Source organism: Garra rufa, chromosome 5 (genome assembly GCF_049309525.1).
Source record: "Garra rufa chromosome 5, GarRuf1.0, whole genome shotgun sequence".
In the NCBI taxonomy this organism is placed as follows: domain Eukaryota; kingdom Metazoa; phylum Chordata; class Actinopteri; order Cypriniformes; family Cyprinidae; genus Garra; species Garra rufa.
In genome coordinates this window covers 34,333,279-34,357,272 of record NC_133365.1, presented here as the reverse complement: position 1 = coordinate 34,357,272, position 23,994 = coordinate 34,333,279, and the positions used below count along the sequence as shown (strand labels likewise).

The following is a 23,994-nucleotide window of genomic DNA, read 5'->3' as shown; positions in this document are numbered from 1 at the left end:
TCGAGTTCTTAGCAATGTATATTAATCAAAAATTAGGTTTTGATATATTTACGGTAAAAAATTTACAAAATATCTTCATGGAACATGATCTTTCCTAACATCCTAATGATTTCTGCCATAAAAAAAAAATGATAATTTTGACCCATACAATATATTGTTGGCTATTGCTACAAATATACCTGTGCTACTTACAACTGGTTTTGTGGTCCAGGGTCACGTGTTTGTTTAAAAATACATACATTTTTCCATTCTTTTCTTTTTTTGCATTTTACGTTTCCCTTCTGCATTTTCATAAATAGTAACAATTGTTTTAATGGTAACACTTCACAATAAGGTTCATTAGTGAACACAAACTAAAAATGAACAATACTTCTACAGCATTTATTAATCTTAATGTTAATTTCAGCATTTACTCATGCATTATTAAAATCACAAGTTGTGCTTGTTAACATTAGTTAATGCACCGATAAGGAACTAACATTAACAAAGATTAATGAATGCATTGTTCATTGCTCATTCATATTAGTTAATACATCAACTAATGTTAACAAACAACACCTTATTGTAAAGTGCTACTGTTTTAGTTTGTAAGTCTTGTCCCATTGCTAATTTTTTTTTTTTTACCTGAGCAATAATGGTGAAAATGGCCTTTTTTGCAGTCAAGACATTCGTGTCTGTCTGTAAAAAAAAAACTAAACCAAACCTAAGAAACACTCACTACAGTAAAACGTGACAACTAGCTCAGCTCTCCCCAAATACGAGCACAACAAAACCATTTTGTTAGACTTTTTTTATTTGCCTCTGAGTATATGCTACTTGTTTGTCAAATGAAAAAGTTAATATTTAGAAATACATTGTTAGTGTTATAACACTGAATTATCAAAAGTTCACACAGTTCGTCTCATTAAAGAGGACACCAATAATCTGAATAGCACAATACACAAAATATCTGATTATAAACCATAGTGGCACATCCACACATTTTTTTTTTAAAACCCTGAAAAAAAAGATGTGCAAGTCAGAGTACACATATCAACACGGGTGAAGCTTTGGCAAGACGAAACCTGTCGGTACAAAAAGTACCAAGATCTCAAAAACAAAATATTTACTGCAATGGTCCCCTACCAAAAAATCTCGTATGATAAAGTTACAAATCAGGTAGCAGGCATACAGCTTTTAGTTACATGTCCGAGCACCTGAGCCAAGTTTAATAATCTCTGCCTATATGTAAAACGTATATGACACAGACAGCACATGAAATGCAGTAAAATGTCTTTCAAAGTCAAAATGCGAATGCTTTTGCACCTAAAGAGATTATGACTGCTATTACGTACTATTAAGTTTAACTCAAAGTAAAGATAAGTGTTGGTAATATATTGATGTATATACACCTGAAGACTTGGCACCATAAAAACTATAAAATATATATATATATAAAAAAAAGTACTAAGCACATGATTGATTTGAAATGCTGTAAGATACTGTAAGCTCTGTAACTCTCTTGTTTCTGTATTATAACAACACAGAGACAAACATTCTCTCGTTCACTCTCACTCTTTCCATTTATATATAATATATATATATATATTCAGTTGTTTTTAGTAACATAAAATCTGACCATCGGTTGCACAATAACACGTCGTCATCAGGCCAGCCTGCATCCAGTTCTTCTCTAGTCACGATGACAAAGAAATCAGTCAGCGCTGGCTGAAGTTTCTGAAACATAATTTTGCATATGTTACATGTCCTCTTAAATGAGTTCTGCCTGTCTCTCAGATCACCGCAGGCACAATTGCATCTCTCTCCCTCAGGTCATAAACTGCGTGTAGCCCTCGGCACCCGTTACTATAACGTCCATCCAAATGCGCATGGCCTCTGGGGACGGAGCCACCATGAAATAAAGTCGATCGTGAGTCTTCACGCAAAAGGTTAGCGAAGGATTCGGACTCTGTAAGGAGAGAGAAAAAAAAAACAAGACAAAGTGTGCGTTAAAGTGCGAGAAGACAGAGAACAGCAGGGCAGGAAAAAAAGGCATGTCGCTGAAGTGGAAAAAAAGAAAGCATGACGAAATGTACATGAACATGAAGCCGCCTTTGATCTCTTTTGCCTTCTGCTGTAAGAAATTCTCTTTATAAAAAGACGCCTGTCTGTTTAAACTTTCACTGTGTGCTCGCCAAAGTTGCTATGGAGCTTGATTTGTTTGTTGTTGACGGTAAACAGGAGGTGTTGAAAAAGCACATTAGTTTACTTATTACCTTAGTGGCGCTGCGCAGGTGATCGTAATATACCTCTTCTATGGCTTGGAAGTAGATGACACCCTTCAGTTTGGTCTCATGTTTATCTGAAGAGAGAAATAACATTCTGTTAATAGAATTGTATTGTATGGATCCGCTTTATTATTCATTAGGAAGAGCTAGTTTCCATTAGCAGATCATTTCAATAATATCTTTTATAACTTTTTTCAAAGCCTTTCCGCAAGGGAGGCACGTAGTAGTGAATTCTAGCGCACAGAGCGATTCACCTAAAAGCATTGTCTGTCTCAATTTAACACTGTCTGCCACCCACTGCAGCTTCTCTGACAGACTTCCCTTTTCGCTACTTAGCGCAAATTAACACCTCTCTTCAGATCGATTCTATCTTGTATATGATTTGCAACCACTGTTTTAGGTTTGTCAGTCTCTGGTGAGCCTCCTCGCACCTGTCGACGCTTAAGATTTATTACTTTCCCTTTCGAAGGGTTTTCTTTTTTTTTGGCTCGCCGCTATTCGTTACACAAATGTGCTTAGTAATGGGATTAATTGTTTTTGTTTCATGTTTTTGAAGAGTTGTAAGTGCAGTATTGTTACTCAGAACTGAGCCAGGGGTAAATCTACACCCCCATCCCTCACAAACGCTGGGCTGGAGAAAGTATTGCAGTTTATTTCATCATCATCATCATCACCATCATCATCATCACTACTAACATGGGGAGTGAGGGGGTGAAAAGGCTACACACATGAGCAAAGCACATGTGTGTGAAAAGAGAGAGAACATCTGAAAGAAAAAAGACAGGATGATCGGAAATCGAGCGAACCCAGATAAAGCATTTCAACAGAACTTGCCACTTTGTCAATGCCGTCGGATTTGTTTTTGTTTGTTTGTTTGTGTTTAACCTTCTTATTTCTTCTCTTTTTCTTTTTTCACCATGTGTATTTTGAATTATACAAAGAAAAAACTGAAAAATGTGCTTTCTTTCAGACTTGGATACACTATCAATTTGTCTGAAGTTTTATAATTACCGGTACATACAATCAAACCTAAATTTATTCAGACACATTTTTCACATTATTAGTTTATTCGCGATAGTTTCGAAAATGGTAATAAAATATGAAAAGAACTCAGAGTTAAACTGTGTCAGAACCAATTCATCTTGATAATTAAAATGAATTAAGAGTCAAACCAAAATGTATTCAGACCAATTTGTCAGAAGTTTTACAGTTTTACCAGTACATACAGTCAAACCTACATTTATTCAGACACCTTTCAAAATTTCTCACATTATCACAGCTTATTTGCTATAGTTTAGAAAATGGTAATAAAATATGACCAGAACCAAGAGTTCAACTGTGTCAGAACAAAAAATGATATCTGGTGTCTTGGTTCGACTGTATAATTTAAAAAAGATGCATTACAATCCTTAAAAAGTCACAAAAATGTAAAACAAATCAATTACAACTATTTGCTGACAATCAGTGTTGGGCAGTAATAATGAAATTATGTAATTTATTTACAAAATAAATGTAACTGTAATATGTTACAGTTTCTGAGACAATTGTAATTAAGTTAAAGTTACTTATAAAAATGTTAACAATTACAAAGGGGGTTACACCTGAATATTTTCACACATACAGATTTAACTGCTTTCTTTCTCAAATTGCATTGACTTCTTTAAAATATGAGACACCAATGTTTCAGGAGTTTTTGACAGAATAGGACATAACTCTTATTTCCTACTTGGGTTTATGTATATGCTTTATTTTTTTTTAACTGTTTTCCCCAAAGTATTGTTACATGCCAGTGTTTTCTGTCATAGCCATGCAAAGATTTAATTTCAAAAACAGTATCATAGCTATGAAACTATATCTTATGTTATGATTTTAAATCAGTATTTAACCTTAGAGTAATCTCAAAGTAAAAAGAGGTGATAAAGTCTGATTTTATGGTGGCTGTGCTTAAAAAATATATTTTTTTTAAATCTTAATTCAAGTGATGAATGATTTTGATAGTCTGACAGTAATCAGTAAGGATGTAACGATTTTATCAATATTGTGATATCACAATAGCAAAACTGTCTCTATATTATTGTGGGTCACATGATGATATGAAACGACAGGTCTTCCGGGCAAAAAGTGTAGCTTTTAAAATATATTTAAACATCTTATTCTAACAAAAAAGGTCTTTTTAGGGCCATTATGCTTTGGCACAATATCTGTCAAACAAACTAAAACCGAAAACACAATATGGCTTAATCCCTTCATCAAGTCTGTTTTCACTGCGCGTATCAAAGCGAAGAGCGCACTTCGTTCAGACAATCAGGTCATGATCCGGTGTTTTCCACACCCCAAAACGGCTCAGTTTTTGTGTATTGAATATACCATGAGTTTAGTGCATGTTTGGGAACGCAACGGCCACCTATTATGACTTATTTTCGCGGCAGATGATTACAGCATTTCACTAGATTTGTAGCGAGACGCATTTTTGTAAGCCTGGTTTCACTGAAGCTGGAGATTTTCCTTCAAAATAAAAGCTCTACTGCTGTTTACGTTTAAATAAAGCTTAAAAGTGCAGTATGAATTGCTGACAGCTAACGGTTAAAATGGGTAACGTTACTGCAGTCCAAATTTAATACATCTCTTCCAAGTGTAGAAATTAGGAAATAATTGTTGTAATTTCCCTATTGTAGTGTAAAGCAAAAATAATATGCCTATGAAATAATCATTTTCATTTACAGTATTTACATGCTATTGATTTACAATATATGGCTATTACTGACATAGGAATAACAATAATATAAAATTGTTATTATTATTACATTCTAATTTGTTTGGCTTCCAAAAACACCAGTATGCATGTAATGTAGACTGAGACAGTTTAACACAAATAAAAACAATGGTCAATTCCCCTTTACAATTCAGGTACAAGTCAGTTTACTGACTTTTTCTGACTTAAAGGTGCAGTGTGTAGATTTTTGCGGCATCTAGTGGTGAGGTTGTGAATTCCAACCAACGGCTCCCATCCACCGCTCACCCCTCCCTTTACAGAAGCTATGGTGGCCCAGAGCCATATAAGGGGCCGTTCACATGAAGCGTCTTTTGCGCGCGCAAGTTCGTTATTTCAAATGGAGACGCGCGGCTTGCGCGCGCATATTGGAAGCGACGCGGTCGCGACGCGCACGCGGTGCGACGCGCTCGTTTTTTCCAGGCGCGTCCGCGCCGCATCGATTTAAAAATATCTCAACTTTTCAGAATGTCGCAAGCGCACCGCAGGTCATGTGACATGAACTAACCAATCAGCTTCCTCACGTTTTTCCGTTACATTGAAACCTCAGCAGAAACATGGAGGAGCAGCTCATCAATGTGGTCCAGGGATTTCCTGAACTTTATGATTTGTCAAGCCCCCATTATTTTGACGCTAATAGAAGAAACAATGCATGGAGACGCATAGGCTTGGAGCTAGAGCGCAGCTGATGGTTGCTTAGAAACGGCAGACGCTTCCGGAGCGCAAGCGCCCGAGCGCTTTGTTGATAAGGAAGAAAGCGGCGCGCCTAGCGTTTTCCACGCGTTTTTAGGCGCGACATGTGAACGGCCCCTTAAAAGAGAGTTGCGACACGCTTTGATCTCGCCGCCGCACGGTCACGTGGTTCATGGAGCTCTCAATAGTTCCAAACAGCTCCGCGCTGTCAATGTGTTTGAATGGAGTTAAATAGGATAGACAGCAGTTTTACTATATTTGCAGCAATTTCGAGTAATTATTAACACATAATGTGCATTGATTGTGTATTGATAACTTCTCTGAATACGCTTTACAATCGCATTTTATTCTGGGGAGTGACAAAGAGACATAATTAATATGTTCTCATACTCTTTGGCAGTCAAATGTGACCAAACACCTTAAGTGTAACTTTTATTCAATTAAATAACTGTAATATATATAGTTAAGTTCTATTTAGTAAATATTTTGAGGAGGGTTTTTTTTTGTACTTAATATGTGCAATAATGATCCTGACCATTTAAAAGATAACATTTTCTAATATAGTATTTAGATTACAGTTAGTGTAATATTTAAGGTTAAATACATCTGCATGTGTATTTGGACATGATCAAACACTTTTTTTTATACAGTATGTTTCGATTTAACGATTTAATGTTAAATAAAAAAAAAGTAATTTACTCTTGTTTTATGATATTCAAATATACAACATAAGTGAATATTATAAAAGGCAAGCAAAAATGGCATTTAACATAATAGAAAAGATGAAAATAATGTTTAAAAAACACAAGGCAACGAATTGCATTCAGCATACATTTTTATCGTGTTTCTTGAATGCAGTCTTTACTGAAACTCATTCAACCTCCTACAGTGAGAGAAAGATTGCAGAAAGACTAAAAACATAAAAATATGACAACTAGTATCTGGTTATGGTCGCTATTACGGTGTTTCTCACGTTATCCAGCTGCATTTACAGTTTAACTGTTTATTTTTTAACGATAAACATTAACTATAACACGCTTCATAAAACACCACTATTGGCCAGTTTTCCGAGAGGTCAACTGATGCGTTAAAATGTAAAGAAATGCAGTAATTTCTTCAATATACTTGCGACTGTGCTTGAGAAGCGCTGAAATGAATGGGCTTCAATGGAGGAGCTATTGGTTGTTTGGAACTATTGACCACTCCATGACACGCTTTACTTCTGCATTCCTCAGTTCCTATGGAAGCCTATGGGAGTGTCGCAACTCTCTTTTTATATGGCTCTGTGGTGGCCCACACGGGATTAAGATGTCGTCATTTTAGACAGCAAAGAGTAATTAGGTTTCTTTTAAAATGTAAATTAAGGAATTATATTTACTTAATAATTCAATAAAACAGTGTTATTGTGAATATTACAGTTACATGTTCATCATTGTGTCAGTGTTTTTCCGCTAGAACAACAGTGATGAAACGCGATCTGTAGAGCAGTTTGTCCGTTTAGGGCTACTGTAGAAACAATACGGCGACTTCCATGTGAGGGGACCCGCGGTGTATGTAGATATAAACTGATAATTCTAAGGTAATAAAAACAATGGTTCATTAAGTAAGGTCTTTATACACCCCTGAAAACATAGTTATGTATACTATATTGCATTTCTGTCTAGAGATCATCTTAAATATTACACATTGCACCTTTAAGTTTTCTTAGTTAAAGGTTGTATCAGCGATTTCAAGCCTGAAACATAAAGTGTCAAATTCAGCTGACCTTTCTTCATGATCCGCTCGCTGCCTGCCCCATAAATCGACTGTAAAAAAAACGCGTCTCTCTGGTCAGCCTAGGGTCCGAGATATGCCAAAAAAAACAATCGGTGCTATCAACTATTCCACAGAAAAACAAACAGTGTTCCAACCAATCACCGTCAGGGGTTTGGTGTTGTGGACTTTCGCTCCGCCTCCCTCACAACCCTGCACCAGTAGGAAAGTCCATAACACCAACCCCCTGACGCAGATTGGTTGGAACTAGGGCTGGACAATATATCGAACGATATTGTGAGGTGCGTTTAGTCAATGAAGCCGGTGCTTCATTTAGTCTTAGTCAATGACAAGCTACGCCATATCGAGCTCAATATCGCATTCGCTATTAAGCTCGATATGGCGTAGCTTGTCAGAGATTTACGTCTCTGTGTATTAATTGCCGCTCCAGCGGAACCTGAGCGGAACGCACGTGATGGAGATCTACTACTAATCAAAGCACCGGCTTCATTGACTAAACGCGCCTCACAATATTGTTCGATATATTGTCCAGCCCTAGATGGAACACTGTTTGTTTTTCTGTGGAAAGGTTGGTAGCACCGATTGTTTTTTTGGCATATCTCGGACCCTAGGCTGACCAGAGAGACGCCTTTTTTTTTTTTTTTTTACAGTCGATTTATGTTGGCAGGCAGCGAGCAGATCGTGAAGAAAGGTCAGCTGAATTTGACACTTTATGTTTCAGGCTTGAAATCGCTGATACAACCTTTAAGAACAAGGGTTGAAGCTCTTAATTTTGAACTCTCAAAGTGCAATAGATAGAAGAATTTAACTTTAAAATGTACAAAAATGTTCCAATTCCATTTTTTTTAAATATCACAATAAATATCATATTGTATCGCGAAATTATCGTATCATGAGATTTTGATATTGTTACATCCCTAGTAATCAGTGTTGAGTACTATGTAAGGTTAACCCTGCCTGCTTTAAATGTTTTAAAATGATTAACAATTGAAAACACTCATTAGAAATTTTTTAAAGTAATCAAAGAGTAATCAAATGTAATCAGTTATTTCTAAAAAATACCTTCCCAATACTGCTGACAATTTAATGAGGAATAAATACAACAATTATCTTACCTACGTAATAAGAGAAGGTCCTTTTAAGTCGATCAAAGACAAACCAGCGTTTTTTCCAGGATTTGATCTTGCCGCCCATCTTCACAAGATGGCCCTTGCACATTTTCTCTGTAACAATGACATATGCACATGTGTCCACGCAGTGGCCTGACGACTCCACATGAGAACGCAGGTCAAACTCCTCTTTCCGAATAGGCAGGTAGCGCGTCATTGGCCGAGCCTGAGGAGGGCAGAGCTTAGATTAGCTACTGTCTCAAATATTTCCTTGTTCAGGTACACATAATAACAGTATATCTCATGGAAATGTAACATCATTTAATGTTGTGATCACTACATCTAAGAAGAGAAATACAGTACAGTAGTGAAAATCACAGGCTGATTTCATTGTTTTGCTTATGTCACTTAACGGTGTTTAAAACATGGGTGTCCAACTGCCCTGCCCTTCCTTGCCTCTGTCTTACACCCCTCCTCTTCCTCCCATCTTATCTTCTTTCTGCTGTCTCCCTCTCACCATCTGTCTGCGTGTCTCCACTCATCCACCTGCTGTGCGGAGCTGCTCTCTGTGCATTCATGCCTCCCGTCTGGCCCAGTCAAGCTGAGCCAGTGACCTCATAAAGACTTTTAAAGAGCAACTCAAAACATTCACTGACCTCAGAGCGGCACCAGCGAAGCGCACTGCTGTGTTCAGAGTTGTACGCAGACAGTGTGACTGCCTGTTCGAGTCTGTGTAGGCGCTACTCTGCTGTGTGTTTCAACACTGCTATTTTTAACACTAACACTGTGTTACATTTTATATGCACATTATATTATGCTAAACATTTTAGTTAATGCTTATTCAACAAGTTTATGCCACACCGATTTTGATTTGACAGGAAGTTCTTTAAACATAGAGCCCTATAATATAATAATTATATTATAATTTCCATGATATGTAAAACATGAATGAATTCATTGAATCCAGTCATATAAATGGAATTTACTGTATAATGCGGTATGTAGTGAAATTTGGCAATTGTTGGATGAATAAATCAAAAGTCTGAACTACTGTCTGTGAATATTAAGCTGCAAAAATACCATTTAAATATGAATCCTGCATATTCTGTATATATGTGTGTGAATGAATGGCGCAGACATGCGGTTTCGTTTACTACACACATACTGAAGCACGCATGAGGCTCGCTGTGTTTTCAGTTTTTGCCGCCTCAATATATAAATACTGGAACACATTAACAATCTCTAGAACTGTTCTGAGAGTCACTTCATGAGCATTTTACCATTTCATTTGAGAAAAACTATTGTCATATCATATACAAACAAAAACGTAAAGGTCTTCACAGCAACCCGTCAAAATAAAAGTTTGGTTTAACTTGAAGAAACTGTGACAGAAATATATTACTTAATGTAACGGTAGCTACAACTACTACTACTACTAATAATATTCCAACATTATTTTTAAGAAAAAATATTTACTAGAATTTATTTACCAGAAAAAAAATTAAAGAATGCAAACAAAAGCATGCACAACAATCTCAAATGGGTGTAAATCTCAAAAATTAAATGTAAAGTGATTGCTATGCGAAAGTTTTTTGGTGTTAGCATTGGTGTTACTGACTTTACATTTAATTTTTGTAGAAAAATGTAAATACATAACACACAAAAAAGAAGTAAAATAATAATAAATTATTTTTTTTATAAAATCAACTAATTAGAGATACTTTTGATTATTAAAGTTTAATGAAACCATTAAAATGGAATCCAGAAAATAAATGGGAAACACAGAATTTGGTAAAAAAAATTAAGTGTATTTCATAGGGCCATGTAGTGTTTGTTATATTTTTAATAAATTGCTGTTCAACTGTGTAAGTTCCATTACTTTAATTAATTAGACATGCTTTTTTACTGATATTTTGTAATTTAATCATTCAAACAATCTAGAAAAATTACATAAAAAAACAGAATCCGCAAAAATTTAAATGGAACAGAAAAAAAAAAATGAAACAGCATTGGTGTTACTGACTTTACATTAAATTTTTCAAGAAAAATGTAAATACATAACAGACAAAACAGAAGTAAAATAATAATAAATTAACTTTTTAAATCAAATCAACGAATTAGAGATGCTTTTGATTATTAAAGTTTAATGAAACCATTAAAATGGAATCCAGAAAATGAATGGGAAACACAGAATTTGGTAAAAAAATAAAATGTATTTCATAGGGCCATATAATGTAGTGTTTGTTAAATAAATTTTTAATAAATTGCTATTAAATTGTGTAAGTTTCATTACTTTAATTAATTAGACATGCTTTTTTATTGATATTTTGTAATTTAATCATTCAAACAATCTAGAAAAATTACACAAAAAAATAAATAAATAAATAAATAAAAAAACAATCTGCAAAAATTAAAATGGAAAAAAACAGAATTTGGGAAAAAATAAAATGGATTTCATACTGCCCTATAAATACTACTATATCAAAATTCTAAACTGCTTCATTGCTTATTTTTTATGATTATAAAGATTTTCTTTTCAAGAAGCCTTTTAATGATCCTATTTTTTTTTTTTTTTTTTTTTTTTACAAATGCTACACATAGACTCATTTTTTAAAGATTATATTAAATAACAACGTAAATTAAATATTAATTAAAAAAAATCACAATAGGTGCATTGAAGTAATTAGTTTTAATTATATTTTTGATGTATTGAATATTGAATAGCCTTAGTGCCACATCACTGACTCAAATATACATTCATTCATATATACATATGAATGTACATGAACTATTGATCTATAAAGCATTATGATTATAAATATTAATATTTATTAGTTACTTATTAATGCTAGCCTTATGTACTGTCCCCTTTTATCTCACTGGGTAATGTGAGAATTTTATGTCCGCCTGATAAAAGACTGGGTGACTACCAGATCATTGAGGTTCAGCAGAGGTACTGACCTGGGAACACTGTTTCTCTCTCAGCTTGACCTCTTCCTCCACAAGTCTCTGCCTGTGCGCAGTCTCATCCTGCAGCCTCCTCTCCACCTCCTCTCGCCGCCTCCTCTCAGCCTCCAGCAGCTGCTTTCGTGCCTGGACTTCCCTCTCCTGGCGAAAAAACAGACAGACAGATTAAGACACAGAGGGGCTTCAAATCTACTGTGAGAAGATTTAATAGGCAATAGGGAAAAAAATACATACAAATACATAAAATACACAGTGCGGGGTGACTGGGGATGCATGAAAAAATAATTCAGCAAGAGATTGTCTGAGTGAGTATTACTGTCGGAGAGCTTGTTAAGATCCAGCCTTTCATGTCTATCACTCTTTGTAGGTAAGAAACAATCTTTAATGCAGTTATGCCAAAGGGACCGAGGGCTTCCTTTTTAAATTCATGAAAAAGATCTCTTTTATATGAGAGACAGGGAGTGGGATAGATTATATTTCACAGACAATTAAAGATTAATGGTACTCACTCGACTCTCCACCAGTCTGGCTTTCTCCTGCTGGGCCTCCTTCAACATCTTCTCCATCTCCTCCAGCCTCAGTCCTGCCAGCCCATTGCTGCCAAGGGAGAAACACACAGTTACTGTTGCTGTGCTGCTTCCAGTGGCAGAAGACGACATTGGACCTGAGTGCTCACTCTAGACAGATTATGGCTGCCTTCATTGAAATTCTACTCACAGAGTTGTCATAAAAAGTCAATAATAATATAATGAATATTATTTCAATTATCTAACACATACACTGTGAAAATATTATTATTAAATGGTTATACTATTATACTATTTTTAATATATAATTGTTAAGTATTATACCATTTAAACTTTTGGGGTTGGTACTTTTTATTCTTATAAAACTCTCTTATGCTCACCAAGGCTGCATTTATTTGATTAAAAATACAGTAAAACAGTATTTGTGTAACAGCATAATGATATAAAATATTTGTGTCCTATTTACATTTCCTATTTACCAGTCAAAAGTTTTTGAACAGTAAGATTTTTAATGTTTTTTTTAAAGAATTCTCATCTGCTCACCAAGCCTGCAATTATTGGATCCAAAATACAGCAAAAACAGGAATATTGTAAAATATTTTTAATTTATAATTTCCTGTGATCAAAGCTAAATTTTCAGCATCATTACTCCAGTCTTCAGTGTCACATTCAGAAATCAGTCTAATATGCTGATTTTCTGTTCAAGAAACATTTTTATTATGATTATTATCGATATTTAAAACAGTTGAGTACATTTTAGTATTCTTTGATGAATAGAAAGATCCAAAGATGAGCATTTATCTGAAATAAAAAGCTTTGTAACATTATACACTATACCATTCAAAAGCTTGAAGTCAGTATTTTTTTTTTCTGAGAAAAAAAATAAACTATAGAAATGATTAGGATGCTTTAAATTTATCAAAAGTGATGATAAAGACATTTATAATGTTACAAAAGTTTTTTTCTAAACTTTCTATTCTAAGAAACCTGAAAAAAATCTTCTCAACATAATTATAATAAATGTTTTTTGAGCAGCAAATCTGAATATTAGAATGATTTCCTAAGGATCATATGACTGGAATAATGATGCTAAAAAACTAGCTTTGAAATCATAGGAATAAATTACAAATATATTCAAATAGAGAACAGTTATTTTAAATAGTAAAAATATTTCAAAATGTGACTGTCTTTGCTGTACTTTGGATCAAATCAATGCAGGCTTGGTGAACAGAAGAGACTTATTAAAAATCTTACTGTTCAAAAACTTTTGACTGGTAATGTATATTTTAAATACACTACAAACAATACAATAGAGGGGTAGGATATTTTCAAATGTAATTTATTCTTGTGAAGTTAAGTCATTACTCCAGTATTCAGTGTCCCATGATCCTCTTTTCCAATATGCTGATTTGGTGATTTGATGTAAGATATGTTATTATTATAAATGTATAAAACAGTGATTCCTAATATTTTTGTAGAAATTGTGCTACATTTTTTTATGATGAAGTACAGAAGAACAGCATTTTTTAGATTATTTAAAACTATTTAAAAGTGTTTACTGTCATTTTTGAACAGCAGTGTATTTTTAATAATGTAGCACAGTTTGTATAAATTGCATTTGGTAAAAAAAAAAAAAAAAAAACTACACCTACAAAATAGCACAATGTTAAAAATGCTTTGTTTTTACTTTTCTTTCCACTCCCAGTGACGTCTTGTCTTTGCTAAGCCCTAGGCAAGTTTTTGCCACTGGTAGAAAAATAAAATAAAATAAAAAATCATGTGCATCATGCTCCTTCCTGCTGGGTCAGGAGTATGTGATTTTTTTTTTCCATTTCACTTTTAAGTGAGGACCTACATGCTTTTTTGATGGGCCTCCTTTACCAGCTCAAAGGAAAAGGTTGATCGAGGGTGAGGAGGGCTGCAGGAGTTTAAAACTGCTGAAACATCTAACCGAAATGTACGAACGCGTGGTCAAAGATGCTTGTCCAGACTATCGATGCTAAAAAGTAGGGCAAGATCAAGAGAATGCCTTTTCATGACTTCAACATCTGACGAAACACCTGAAGCCTCCCTGGCTCCAAGGAGCACATACTTTAAAATGACATTCTGTGCTCGTTCTGCCTCGGGACAAGACCGAACTTTGAAGACGAGAAGAATAGCGTGTCTCTTTGTGTGGATGTATGTGTTGTCATGGAAACAACCCAGGAACTATTCTGGGAAAAGGATGAAAAAAACACTTATGGGGAAATTGGGCAGCGTGACCCGTTGTCAGGGGATTGGAGGCAGAACGAAGGGTTCCCTTGACAACTGTGTCTCACCTTTCAGGTGAACAGGCGGAGTTGTTGCCGGTAGATACGCTGGTCTCCACGCTATCAGAGCTCTCCAAACTCAGAGTGTCATACGTTGACTCTCCAGCTGGGGGTGCTTGGTGGTGCAGAATGGAGTGGTGTACCATGGGAGCACCTGAAGGTGGGAAAGGGGAGTGAGAGCCCTGTGGTGCCCCCCAGTGGCTCAGTTTAGGATCCGTAGGCCTGATTCTGGAATCATCACAGGTGTAGAGCCCTGGAAAAAGACATCCAGAGCAGATCAATAAAACACTGAACTGTACAGTATGTCTATATCCACCTTTAGGTTACATGGTGCTGCAGCTTGAATTATTCAACACACACCGTTTACAAACTAATAATAGTGAGTGACAGGCTACCTCTGCCCTGTAGATCCAACTGTCTCTTGGAGTCCAAGTCCAAATAAGCAGGAGACAGATCTGGGAGACTCTGAAGATAAAAAGTGACACATTTGAAAACATTTACACTTATAATGGAACAACAGTGGGGCTTTTGTCTGGCCAAGTACAAGACGCATTGCGCAAACTAATATTTGAAGGATTAAACACACATTACACATCAGCTTTGCCTTTGAAGTGATATGAATTATTGTGGTAGTTCAACAGAAATCAGACTTTTAAATTGAATGGAAACCTAATGATCTAATAGTAAGCATAAAATACTAATACCATTAATAAGTAAGAACAGTGCAACAGACAAGGTCTGGAATTAAAAATCCCATTCATTTTCCCCATGAAATAATTGACTTTTAAAGGTAACTTGCAAACCTATAAAGACAGACCTACTGTATATCTGATCTATCTATCTATCGTGCTACTTGAAAGTTTTTGGGACTCTTTAGAAAAGAGACTCTTTGTCCTGAAAGTAGACAAAGAGAACTCAATCAAACAAATGAGACAAAAATATATTTTTTGTCATTTATTCATTGAGAAAAGTGGCGAAAGTAAATGGCAAAAGTATGTGAATCTCTAGGATTAGCCTGTCTGCAGCCAGAGGACTATTGGAGAATTTTTTGTTGTTGACAGATAAGACCACAATAGAATATGTTGGTTTAAATAAGCAGCATTATGTTTGGAGAAAAGAACACATTGCATTTCAGCATAAAAAACTTATCTCATCTGTGAAACATGGTGGTTGTAGTATCATGGTTTGGGCTTGTTTTACTGCATCTGGTTCAGGACAGTGTGCCATAAGTGATGGAACAATGAATTCTGAACTATACTTGCACATACTAAAGGAAAATGTCAGGATATCTGTCTTGTGAATTGAATCACAAGAGAAAATGGGTCGAGCAGCAAGACAATGACCCCAAGCACACAAGTCGTTCTACCAAAAAATGGTTAAAGAAGAACAAAGTTAATGTTTTGGAATGGCTGAGTCAAAGTCTGTACCTTAATCCAATTGAAATGTTGTGGAAGGACCTGAAGCAAACAATTCAATGGAGGAAAGCCACCAACATTACAGAGACTAAGTGGTTCTGTACTGAGGAATGGGTAAAATTCCTACAAGTCATTGTGCAGGACTGATCAGCAGTAAAAAGAAACAAGGGGGTTACACCTGATACTGGGGGTTCATATACTTTTGCCACTCACAGATATGTAACACCAGATCATGTTTCTCAATAAATAAGCAACAAGAAATATTTTGCCTCATTTGTTTGATTGGGTTTTCTTTGTCTACTTTCAGGACGTGTAAATCTGAAAACTGTATCTATCATGGGACTGTAGTTATTTGCCCTCATGAAATCTGTTAATTGCAGTGTTGAACCTTTGATTTTGTCCAAATAGTTTTTGGCCTCAAATTAAGCTCTGTAAGGGTGTAAATTACAACCTGATCTCATGACGAAAACGTATCCGTGGGAACTTTTTCGCAAGACAAAAAATGTACCGCTATGTACATTTCATGACATATTCAATGTCAAATGTCCACTGTGTTTTATGTGACATTGGTTTTGTATGAGTCACCGCAGTTCTGACTTGAAATATCCGTTAAATATCACTGTAACTCTATAATGCTCTGTGATGTTGTAAAATAACCTCATACCTACCATACCATAGTATGAACAAAAGCGAATGTGACAAAAACGCAAATCACAAGCATGCCGTATTAGCTTGATTTTACGATCTCTCATTTTTCAGCGCTTTCATTGTGAGTCATGGTTTTCACGGGATTCGTACCCAAGGATTCTACATCCTAAGTCCACTTGTATGCAAGCTCGTTATGTCTGGAAAGCGAAACATATGGAGGTGTAATCATTTTGGAAACAAGGCTGTTGAAAAAGGACATGCATCTTTGCATGTTATACTTAAATTGCAGACTGCATATTGAGGCCTCTTTAACAAAACTCCTAACAAAATAACAAAAAAAGAGTTTTGACAGTCTTACTTTGGTGGGTGTGTTTCTGCCTGATGTGGTTGTGCTGGAAGGCGGGGGTGTAAAGGTGCCGTTGGTCTGTCCCAGTTCTCCGTCCTGCTTATAGATCTGACAACAAAACATCTCAAGTGTTATTCATCCCTCATTTAAATCACCTTATCCATCCAACATGACAACTATGGCAGCTTGCAACCACAGCAAGGAAGAAGACCACACCAAAGCCACCACACCCGGCAATGAAGAACGAACCGTAAGCACTTTACGTGTAATGCATTATGTAATTTTATATTTAAAAAAAAAAATAGTGTGCAGGAGGTATTTTTGGTGAGATTCAAAACTAGGACAGGGAATTTTAGGATAGATAAAGGAGAAAGGATTCAAGCAGAAGAGAAGACAGACAAATGTAGAGAGTTTACCTGCATAGGTTTGCGTGAGGAGATACACTTAGCTGGCAGAGGGGGAGGACATGCATGACTGGGCTCCCCAGCTGCCATAATTTCCTGGTACCAGCGTTCTGAATCTAGCCTGGGGATTGAAGGCCTACTCCATGCAGGCTGGGTCTGAAGAGCAGTCCAGATAAAGGGAGGATGGATGGGAAATTGGTACAGCAAGGAAAGAAGAGATACATGCATTGAAAGTATGGAGTGGTATTTAGATTAGAAAATTAAAAGTATGTCTCATAAAAGCTTGAAATCCCACCTTATTCAACAAGAACAAGCCAGATTGACACAAGCTATGGTAAATACAATTCTAAACACATCAACACCAGTAAATAACACACACCTCAACAGGAAGTGACTGGGAGAAGCCACACTGGGATGTGTGGCTGGAGTGGACAGGGTCAGCGACAATAGCTTGGAATGATTGGACTGAAGATGTGGGGGAGGGTTCAACTTTGGGCATCCCGAACAGCTGGTTTAACTGACTGACTGTCACATACTCCTTTACACAATCACACCATCACACACAAACACAAAATGTAATGAGGGCATTTTAGGTATACGAAAGCATAAAGCTGGCATAGCAAAGGCAGAGGATACAACAACAACTAAGACAGCTGGAAAGAGAAAGAGATGGGAAGAAATGAAAAACAAGAGTAGACAGCTAGTGGGTTACTCTGACAGCATCATAAAAAGAAAAGCCACAAACTAGGAATAAATGGCATTGGAACGGGAAACAGGAGGTGGTGAGGCAAGGAAAAAGATTCTGTCATGGATGAAAGAGTGAGTGGAGGAGTCATACCTCACGAGGTGCGTCTGATGTTACAGCCAGCGGTAGACAAAGAGCGTTAGGGAAGGCAGTCTGGGCGGGGACACATCCGTTCCCATACATCTTATATACATCAGAGAGTTTGAGGTACTCCTGAGCACACACATTCATCCATCCGCAAACACATCCACCAAAGATATCAGTTCATATCTCAAAACGACACGTGAACAACTGCACCTGAAATCTTCATGCCCAACACATCAAACGTGCCACGCACAAAATCTCCAAAGTACACACATGCAGCATGTGTGATACAGAATGTCAATGTCCACCATATGCCAGTACTATGATATATGGCCTGAACACAACAGACGTCATGCTAGAGGCAAACAACACTCACAATATGTGCATACTGAAGTCTCACACGAAATGAAACACTGTTTGTAACACTGCAACTGTGGCCAGTGCAAATAATGAATGCTCAAAATACAAACATTGCAAGTACCCAACAACTCAAATAACATCTGCAAACATTCCAGGTCTGATACTACACCATCCATTTGTCTATTTACACTAACATTGAAAAGATTGGGGTCAGTAAGATTTTGAACGGAACAAAATTAAGTAAGAAAAAGAACATTTAATCAAGAAATGCCTTAAATTTATCCAAAGTGGCAGTCAATACATTTACATTACCATAAAATAAATGCTGTTGTTTTGTCAATAAGAAATCTTTCTTGAGAACCAAATTAGCATGTTAGAAAAATTTCTGAAAGATCATGTGATGCAAAAGACTGGAGAAATATTGGTTATTTTGAATTATACTATTTCACAATATCACTGTTTTACTGTATTTTTTTAAAATGAATGCTGCAACTTGGTGACTCAAAAACATTCAAATATGGCAGCGGCTAGTTCAATAATGATAGAGGCTATTTACACTGAGTGAAAATAGCATACTTTTCCAAGTGATAGCACTATTTACACTAAGCAAAAATAGAATACTTTTCTGGGGCTGCCCCCTAATAGTCAACTAACCGTCAGATGATGAAAAGAGGCTTGGTTGACCAAAATTTTATCAGTCGCAGAAAAAAAAAAAAAAAAAAAAAAAAGACAACTTGAGCGTGAAACTTTGAAATTCTGTATACTTGCCTCACAGACATGAAAAAAATATATTTATAGAGTGAAACATCTATTTTTAATTGAACCAATTCAAATAGAAAACAAATATTCTCAGATTTTGTAATCCGTATAAAACACAGAGATGACGAGTCAATGTCGCCGGCTTCATCTCTTTAGCTGAAAACCAAAAAAACACTAGTTTATCAATTGATTTATTAAAACGTTAATGCAGTCTTCTTGATAATTATTATATCTGTCGGCGCGCTGTGGCAAGCCTTTTTTTGCATGCACTTGAGCGCTTATCGGGCTAAGTAGGTAATTAAACGCTAATTATTATGAATTATATGGTTTATTAATAAACATGTGATTAATAGTCGACTAAGGCTTAAAATAAACGACTACTAGTCGACCAGAAAAATCTTTAGTCGAGGGCAGCCCTAGTATTTTCTTAGCGATATACTATTTACACTAAGTACAAATAGATATAGATTCTATTTACACTATGTTAAAATAGCAGGATTTTCTGATATTTATACTACTGATTGCAAATAGTGGCAATTATCTGCACATCAGGATTGTAGTACATTATAAAACAGTAAGCAATAATAATGTATTGCGGGTACATTATCATTTTAACTCAAATTATTAAATGTATGCCGCCTTATTGGGACAATAAAGCCCTTCCTACACCTACCCCTAACTGTACCCAATACTTTATTTTCAACTTTTCGATTATTTCCTTCATTTTCATTGAAAATAAAACCTTTCTGATGTGACGAGATTTGAAAAGGGGGAAAAAAATCAGCAAAAGGCAGATTTGAACTTGGGTTGATTGCATCAAAAAAAAAAAAAAAAAAGACTACAGCACACACTTTACTATCTACGCCATCTGTGCTGTTGTTTGACAATTGTCTTTAGTAGTATTGACTAGCGCAATCACACGTTGGTCAAAAAGTTCAAATACTTTTACCAACCCCAAACTTTTGGTAATATAAGTAATATAAGATAATGCAGGTTATCGTGTTTATACACATCAGTAGAGTTGGGAACCAAGAAATGATTCTTATTTAGTGGGTTAGATATAAAAAAAAAAATGAGGTCATAAGGTTCCACTAATGGTTCTTACACATGCATGTGAGTGGAAACCATCCTATTATGTGTTAATGAAACTGCATTTCTTTTAGTACGAACAAAATCGTTAGTGGGACCATTAAGAAACCGTAATCATTAAATTCTTCACAATTCCCATCTCTACTCATGAGCCACACAGACACATGTTCCTTATGAAGGGTGAAATGACTGAACTGCACAAGCGTGTCAGTGTGAACGACATAATGGTTTTGTTAGTTTGTAAATCCCTCACAGCTGTCCTGGGGTCATGCTTTTACCTCCTGTGGCCTGTTAGAATATATCTGAGGGGTGGATCTTTGACAACAAGATGAGGGGAGCAGAGAATTCTGGGTAGAGAGTTCATCTAAAAGGTCAGGTTCATTGATGTAAAGCACCTCCTAATTTGAATATAAACAGTGAAGTGAGACATCACTACACAGACAGTGTTGCACAAACTGTGCCAAAGAACATTTTTATACAATTATTTGTCTCATCAAACTACTTTAGATTCCCTCTACATATTTTATGGCTGATCAAAGAGGCATCGACATGAAGCTTATAGCCGATGGCGATAACCCAGAAAAAAATGTGCTCAACACTGCTAAACGGGAGTCAAGTGTATCCCCACGGACACCACCACCATCAGGACGTACACAACGATACGTTTGGAATAAACCAATGTACTAAATACTCAGAAACAGCACAGATATCTCATGAATTATAATGATTCAATGAGTTTAGATCACAGGGCTTCTGTATATAGTCTGTTTACCAGCTTAGAGTTAAAAAGTAGTTTAAGTTTGCCAACCAAAAACAGGTCAGTTGCCCAAGGCTGTTGAATGCTCTTACCTCCTTTTGGCTGGCAGGCTTGGAGAAAGTCCTTCCACCAGTTAGGCTCTGGTATCTCTTCTCCAGGGCAGACAGTCTTTCCTTTTCCTTAAAAAGAAAAATATACAAGGTCAACCATATTGAACTGTTCAGTTTCAAACATTTTTAGTGTTATGGTGTTTATGGGGTCACTTGAACTAGTTGTAAAATTGGAGATAGCTGGAAAAAACGGAATTGAATCAACACCGAACTAAGCTGAGCTGAATGAAATGATTGTAACCATCGACACTACAGTTGCTTAAAAGCTACAGCTGTATCGGAAATAATTAATTTTGCGACATTAACACTTACAGTGCCTTGCAAAAGTATTCATACCCCTTCATTTTTTTTCACATTTTGTTTTGTTGCAGCATTATGTTAAACTGCTTTAAATTACTTTTTTTCCACATCAATCTACATCTCATACACCATAATGACAAAGCACAAAAAAAGGTTTGTAACAACTTTGCAAATTTATGAAAAATGGAAAAGATCCCGTTGCATAAGTATTCATACCCTTTTCTGGGACACTCGTAATTTAGCTCAGGAGCATTCATATTGCTTCTAGATGTTACTACACTTCGAGTGGAGTTAAACTATGGCAAATTCATTTGAATGAGTATGATTTAGAAAGGCACACCAGGGCTCGAAATTGCGACCGTTTTGGTCACATATGCTCCCAAAATTTAATCTGCGCGACCACAAATTATATTTGGAAGCATTAGTGCGAGTGCGAGAAATTGTTGTGGTGGGACTTGGTGTCATTTCTTAACAAAACTTTCGCTGGCCTAACTACTGTACAGACTGCTGTGAGCTGATACAGCGACACGTTCGCCATTCTTTCCAACATTACATAACCATTTAAACTCCATCTTTACATTATTACCTTTTATGCAGATTTGATATATTAGCTGTCAATCACTCCCTGTCACTGACACTGCGCTCCGCTGAACTAGGAACCGGCCGTTTGTTTTTTTCTCTCAACCAACCTCTGTTCCGAATTTGCACAATTATGCATTGCAGTTGGGGTGTGTGATATTACGATTTTTGATTGTGGACAATAAAATGTCTCCACAATCTGCTTTTGAAGAAATATACTATATTTCGTGCTAAACCGCATATTCTGTCAGATACAATTCTGGCGCCTCCATCTCAACATACTGTACAACGTTCCATACATTCACATCAAATGATAACTTGCAGAGTTCCACTCACGCAGGGGCGTAATTTCCACTGGGGACACACTTTTCAAAATCTTGTTTGTGTTCACCCACTTTCAAATGGTTTTGTTAAAGTAATCTCTTGTATTGTAGAATGCACGCTAAGCGCTGCAGAGAGTTCGCGGGATCGCCAATTTTAATACCCAAAGTTTAGAGTGCGAATCCCTAATGCGCGCAAATTAGGCTACATAAAATATCTAGGCTGTTATTAGTATGTGGGCTATTATAAGTTGTGTAGTTGTCTCTGTATCATGCTTGAAAAAAAAATCGGTCTCTATTTGCACTTTGAATATTGAAAGAGTAGCCTTTGACTGCATTTATTGTCTACACGACTAATATTTACACGACTCGTTTATTTTTTATTATTTATACTGTAGATTGTTTAAAAATGCAGTGGTTGCTTCTAATTTAAATGGCAGTATTGAAAATAAACATCTTGTTCATGTACTCATATTTTCATTAATTCTTGTCCCTTCCTTAACAAGTCTTTCAGAATCAGCCAAATTGCGAAGAATCAAGATCGGCGCATCACTAAAAATTTAGGTGCTCCTAACTTTTTGAAGTTGGGAGCACCAGTGCTACCAAGTAAAAAAGTTAATTTCGAGCCCTGCACACATCTCTCAGAAAAGGTCTAACAGCTGAAAATGCATATCAGAGCAAAACCAAGTCCTGAGGTCAAGATAACTGCCTGTAGAGCTCAGTGACAGACTTGCGTTAAGGCAATGATCTAGGGAAGAATTCAGAAAAACATCTGCTGCATTGAAGGTTCACAGAAGCATGTAGCCTCCATTATCCACAATGGAAAACGATTGGAACAACTAGGACTCTAGAAAATGTCTGCCAGCCCCCATCCAAGCTGACAGAGCTTGAGAGGTGAAAAGATGAGGCAAAGAATGGCAGATAATTGCCAAATGCAGATGTGCAAAGCTTGTCACATCATACCCAAAAAGACTTGAGGCTGTAAAGGTGCTTCAACTATGTACTGATTTAAGGGTATGAATACTTATGCAATGTACGTATTTCAGTGTTTTATTTTTAATAAATTTGTAAAATTTGCAAATCTGATTTTTGCTTTGTCATTATTATGGTGTATGGAGTGTAGAGCCCTGCATTTGAGCCCGAGCTCGTTGGGGCCGACTTTTTTATACCCCTAGGGCCGGGCTTCAGGCCAATTTTCACGTCATAGCTCGCACGCATATCGGGCTTCGGGCCTGCTTTAGAAAAAAAAAGTTTATTGATCTAACGCCGGTTTCACTCAGCACGCGTAAGCAGGACGTAAGCAGTGTTTTTTTCGGCGCCCATGTTAACAGATTAGGGCATTCACACCGCACACAGAGGCGGCACGGCAGCACGTAGCAGGAGCAGAGCAGAAGCGTCAGCGCCGAAACGATCGCGGCACCGAGTCTATTTTTGCTGTGCCGCTTACGCAGGATTAAAGCCACAGTGCATTGTTCTTCACCAGAATTGACCTGATTAACTTAAAAACAACAATTTCACCATAAAATCGTGAATCATATGCACCACAATCACGGCTTAAAAGACTCACCAGCACAAAATAATGTTTTTGTGGGGTTTTATAAATAATGTCGTAGTTATATTGTTCAAAACAATCACGTTAGCAAGGTTTGTACTATTTTCTGCT

At 36.3% G+C, this 23,994-nt stretch overlaps 1 protein-coding gene across 9 annotated transcripts in view; it reads right to left on the bottom strand.

The window, feature by feature from the left end:
• Nucleotides 1–775: 775 nt before the first annotated feature.
• phldb1a (pleckstrin homology-like domain, family B, member 1a) overlaps nucleotides 776–23,994 on the bottom strand; it is a 74,950-nt gene continuing 51,731 nt past the window's right edge. For 6 of the 9 annotated variants that reach the window (XM_073839854.1, XM_073839859.1, XM_073839858.1 and 3 more), the window contains 13 exons: nucleotides 21,115–21,201; nucleotides 20,544–20,663; nucleotides 18,067–18,186; nucleotides 17,608–17,766; nucleotides 17,241–17,384; nucleotides 16,837–16,932; nucleotides 14,811–14,880; nucleotides 14,425–14,668; nucleotides 12,089–12,176; nucleotides 11,574–11,720; nucleotides 8,619–8,838; nucleotides 2,256–2,341; nucleotides 776–1,948 (listed from right to left, as the gene is read on the bottom strand). In XM_073839854.1, coding sequence (XP_073695955.1) covers nucleotides 1,808–1,948; nucleotides 2,256–2,341; nucleotides 8,619–8,838; nucleotides 11,574–11,720; nucleotides 12,089–12,176; nucleotides 14,425–14,668; nucleotides 14,811–14,880; nucleotides 16,837–16,932; nucleotides 17,241–17,384; nucleotides 17,608–17,766; nucleotides 18,067–18,186; nucleotides 20,544–20,663; nucleotides 21,115–21,201 — 1,722 coding nt within the window. In that variant the 3' untranslated portion in view covers nucleotides 776–1,807. The remainder of the gene's footprint in view (nucleotides 1,949–2,255; nucleotides 2,342–8,618; nucleotides 8,839–11,573; nucleotides 11,721–12,088; nucleotides 12,177–14,424; nucleotides 14,669–14,810; nucleotides 14,881–16,836; nucleotides 16,933–17,240; nucleotides 17,385–17,607; nucleotides 17,767–18,066; nucleotides 18,187–20,543; nucleotides 20,664–21,114; nucleotides 21,202–23,994) is intronic. The other 3 variants (XM_073839857.1, XM_073839861.1, XM_073839863.1) reach the window with 3 other exon arrangements.